Here is a 5,000-nt window from a genome sequence, read left to right as displayed (position 1 = left end):
AGAGAGGCTGCTGGAAATTCCACATTCCCAAATCCCATCCCCAGACCACAGCATCTACCTACCAAAATGTTTGTGCATGCCACTGACACAATCCAAACATATACATAGGCCTACCGTAAAATACCAAGTAATAGGCAAGCTTAAATTAGCCACAGAGTTCCCTTAAAATACTGTGTGCACAAGGATGTTTCTACAAATCAAGTCCGGTTCCAGGGCTATTATTTGGTATTTTACAGTACATACACGCATGCATGCATGGACACATGCACATGCGCACGCACAACACACACTAACCCACACAACATTCACTACATGTTTAATAATAACAATAATACTTTAGTTTTAGGCTGCTTAACAAGGTATCGTGTAAAAATGTGTGCGTGTGTGCGGGTCACTGTGTGACTATGTGTGTGCGTTCATATAAGTGAATGTGCTTGTAGAACTAGCAGCCATAAGCCTCCAGAAAAAGATGTGTCTTAAGGTGTTGTTTAAACATAGCCAGTGAAGGGGCATTCTGGATGTAGTCGGGTTTACCTCTCAGGCATGCAGTCAGCTGAACATTGTATCACCCCCCCCCCCCCCCACTCCCCCCCTCCTCTCCTCCTCTCCAGGTGCACCTGGAAGACATGCAGCAGGTTGGGCCTGTTCCCACAGGGGCGCTACGCAGACGTTAGCTCAGCCGCTCAGCTGGGGGGAATAGTAGGAGAGAAGAGGTGTAGGGATGATGGTGAGGTGGGGGGTTGCTGATTTGGCCTTGGGTTCTTACTGAGGCGAGTGGAGATGGTGCCACGTTTTTTTTTTCAGGAGGGTGGTGGTGATGCATGGAGGCGTGGGGGGAGGGGTGGTGGTTAGCACTTGGGGTGATGGTAGAGAGGATGCTGGTGGATGGTGGATGGTGGATAGTGGGAGGTGGTGGCTGTTGAGGTGTGGAGAGGGTGGGGGTCTCTCTCACTGTGTGTGATGGTGGTGGTGGAGATGGTGGGGTCTATGGGGCTGGAAGAATTCTCTCACTGTGTGTGATGGCGGTGGTGGGGGTGGTAGTGGTGGTGGTGGTGGTGGTGATGGTGGTGGTGGGATCTGTGGGGCTGGAAGGATTCTTTCACTGTATGATATGGTGGTGATGGTGGTGGTAGTGGTAGTGGTGGTGGTGGTGGTGGTGGTGGTGGGATCTGTAGGGCTGGAAGGATTCTTTCACTGTATGATATGGTGGTGATGATGGTGGTAGTGGTGGTGGTGGTGGGGCTGGAGGGACTCTCTCACTGTGTGGTATGGTGGTGGTGGTGATGGTGGTGGTAGTGCTGGTGATGATGGTAGTAGTGCGGGTGGTGGTGATGGTGGTGGTGGTGCAGGTGGTGGTGGTGGTGGTGGTGGTGGTGGTGGTGCAGGTGGTGGTGATGATGGTGGTAGTGGTGGTGATGGGGTCTGTGGGGCTGGAGGGATTCTCTCACTGTGTGCGATAGTAGCCCCTGAGCCACTCCCGGGTCCCTTTTCTAGTCCACAGCCACCTCGCGGCCCGTTACCAGAGAGCCATCAAGACTCTGCATGAGATATAACAACAGGAAATAAAGATACAAGCCGAGCTGGCAGGTGGAGGCATGCTGAAAAACAACACTTTTAAACACAGCATTCACTGACTACAATACTGTACAACAAGGTTGTCAAACTTAAATTGACTGAGGGCCAAAATCTAAATCTGGAATGAAGTCATGGGGCGAACGCAATACTTGTTTTTTGTTTTTTTAAAGGAATACAATTATGCATGCATGCACTTGATATTAACTTAAATTTCACTCAGACGCTTTCCCATCATATATCATAGTTCAAATGTGCCTGCACATATTGTGCATATGACTCATTGGCCTGGTCCCACTCATATTCCTGTGACACACCAAATTTCATGTTCAAGTCTTGCTACACAATACATTAATGGTGTAGTATATGGGCCAACTGTAATACACATTTGAAATGATCTTGTGGGCCGAATCAAATGACTCCACGGGCCAGATTTGGGGCCCCGGGTCTGGAGTTTCACACCCCTGCTGTAAAATGTCAAGAAGCAGAGTTTAAGTAAAATATAGAACATGCTGTAGAATACAGAGCAGAGCCAGAACGCTGCAGGGACAGACACAGAGACACAGCCTGACCCCTGACCTTTGACCCTCCTTTGCCACCCCTCCCCTCCCATCAACCCCTTTCTCTCACTGTGCGTTACGGTACAGGGGCCCTTGAGCCAGTCCCTGGGCCCTTTTTCTAGTCCACATCTGCCTCGCGTCATTACCAGAGCGCAGCATCAAGACGCGGCATGAAATGTAACACAACAGGAATATAAAGATACAAGCCGAGCTGGCAGGTGGAGGGGGGGGTGGGGGTGGGGGAGGGGGATGGAGACGGAATAGAGACAGAATGCTGCAGGAACGGGAACGGAGACAGACACACAAGCTGACCAACCCCCGACACCACACACACACACACACACACACATACACATGCACGCACGCACGCAAGCAAGCACGCACACACGGAGCATGCATTCACGCACACACACACACACACACACACACACACACACACACACACACACACACACACACACACACACACACACACACACACACACACACACACACAAACACGCATTCACGCATACACACACGCATGCGCGCATACACACATGCACACGCGCACACGCGCACACAGACACAGACACAGACACAGACACAGACACAGACACACACACACACACACACACACACACACACACACACACACACACACACACACACACACACACACACACACACACACACACACACACACACACACACACACACACACACCCTGGATCCCCTCAACCCTTCTGGCTGCAAATTCAGCCACAGGGTCAAGATTGTGCGAGGCATCTGGAAATACATGTATATACATAAACACATGCAGCAGTAAGCACCATAGGCACTCATATCCAGCAAATATGCACATGCTGATCAACAGGGCATAGTCCACAGTGCAAAAGAGAGAGAGAGAGAGAGAGAGAGAGAGAGAGAGAGAGAAAAGGAGAGAGAGAGAAAGAGAGAGAGAGAGAGAGAGAGAGAGAGAGAGAGAGAGAGAGAGAGAGAGAGAGAGAGGGGAAAAAACTTGAGGAGCGGGAGAGGGGGGGGGGGGGGGTGTCGGTGAACAAAGCCATGATAAACAACAGGGCAATATAAAGTCACCCAGTAATAGGAACCACAGTGCAAATAATAACAATGCAACAACAGGCATATGGTGAGGGTTTAAGGACCGCCAAGTGGTATACATTTACAGTATCCCTGAAAGCATATGGTGAGCATTGAAGCCCTATACACAGTATGTTCACACAAAGGTATACACCAGCAAAACAAAACAACAAAACTCAAGCAGTCAATGCAGTATCCAAAGAGACTACAGTATTTCAGATGCATTTAAAAGTCAAAGTCCATGTAAACGTCATTGTCTATTACACCGTATAGTGTAGCAGACATTACTTGAGGTAATGTACAGCAATTGTGGTGTTTAGGCACTTCATCCAGCAATAGGGGCAAAGGTGGTGCTTTAGACAGGGTACATTAGTGGAGAGGAGAGAACAACAGTACAGGGACACCCACCTGAGAGCACAGTGCCTTTAACATTCCCTCTCTTCAGCTCCTGGCCCTGTGGAGAGAATGACACACACACACACACACACACACACACACACACACACACACACACACACACACACACACACACACACACACACACACACACACACACACATACACACACACACACACACACACACACACACACACACACACACACACACACACACACACACACACACACACACACACACCGTAAGACGAAGCCAGGCAGCGAGATAACTGAGAAGGAGAAAAAACAAAAAACAAAAGCGAAACACAAAAAGAACAACAGGAAAACAATAACAAAAGACATTTACAAACAGCATTAAAAATAAAGCACAAAGTAGCAGTAAAGAGAGAGAGAGAGAGAGAGAGAGAGAGAGAGAGAGAGAGAGAGAGAGAGAGAGAGAGAGAGAGGGAAGACTTTCGAGGCTTTCATAAGTCATGTACACTTTCCACCAGTATAATCATTAAAGTAGACCCTTTCAGCATCTGAGAGTCTTAGACATTGTGCATCTACGTTCACATGATAGGAATCATGGGAGAAAGAATGCGGAGAGAGAGAGAGAGAGAGAGAGAGAGAGAGAGAGAGAGAGAGAGAGAGAGAGAGAGAGAGAGAGAGAGAGAGAGAGAGAGAGAGAAAAGGAGAGCTAAAGCAGCCACATCTTGTCCCCCCAGTATTAAGAGGATGGCAGCCAGGGGAGCCATTCTGAGATTCTGCGAGGCACATCATCTGTCACAGGGGGTTTCAGGAGCCACAGAGCTTAATGGCAGCTGAGCTCCAGGCTACAGGCTCCTCGCCGCGCAGGTATACCCAGCCTCGACGGGGGGTTTTGGGGGCTTAGCGAGTGTCGATGTGGCCCCCCGTTTTCGGGATCCTGGCAATATTTAATATCTAGGAGACACAAAAAAGACAATTCCCAGGCAAATTAAGTCAGTGATTGGATTCCAGGAATGACAAGTTCCCATATTATTAATTGTATATTAGCTTCCTGTTGCCTAGAAACCCCGCCGGTGTGGAGTGAAAAAATGAATAGAGAGCTTTATAAGGAGGGAAAAAAACATAGATGAAAGGGCAACGCTTACATTTGTCATATTTAAACCCACATTCTCAAGGTGCTTGTGGTCAAATGGAGAAAATTGAGCAGTTAAATCACAATAGCAGATGCTTGCTTAATATATTTCAATCTTTACGGCTGTAAAAATCAATTGAAGTCTGTTTAGTTGCTCCTTTACACTTCATTATGTTCATAAAACTCAAGCTAAAATATCCCACAGTACCGGTGTGACTTCCTAAAGCAGCTTCATTGTCAACTACATTTTATTTCAGAGGTCATGTCACATGTAAGTGATAAGGTATGC

At 48.1% G+C, this 5,000-nt stretch overlaps 1 protein-coding gene across 1 annotated transcript in view; it reads right to left on the bottom strand.

Moving 5' to 3' along the window:
- Positions 1-5,000, bottom strand: part of LOC134446386 (phosphatidylethanolamine-binding protein 4) — a 148,639-nt gene that overhangs the window by 32,313 nt on the left and 111,326 nt on the right. Inside the window, exon 5 of the mRNA XM_063195748.1 lies at positions 3,621-3,666. Coding sequence (XP_063051818.1) covers positions 3,621-3,666 — 46 coding nt within the window. The remainder of the gene's footprint in view (positions 1-3,620; positions 3,667-5,000) is intronic.

Source organism: Engraulis encrasicolus, chromosome 3 (genome assembly GCF_034702125.1).
Source record: "Engraulis encrasicolus isolate BLACKSEA-1 chromosome 3, IST_EnEncr_1.0, whole genome shotgun sequence".
NCBI classification, from domain to species: domain Eukaryota; kingdom Metazoa; phylum Chordata; class Actinopteri; order Clupeiformes; family Engraulidae; genus Engraulis; species Engraulis encrasicolus.
This window is presented reverse-complemented; position numbering and strand designations above follow the sequence as displayed.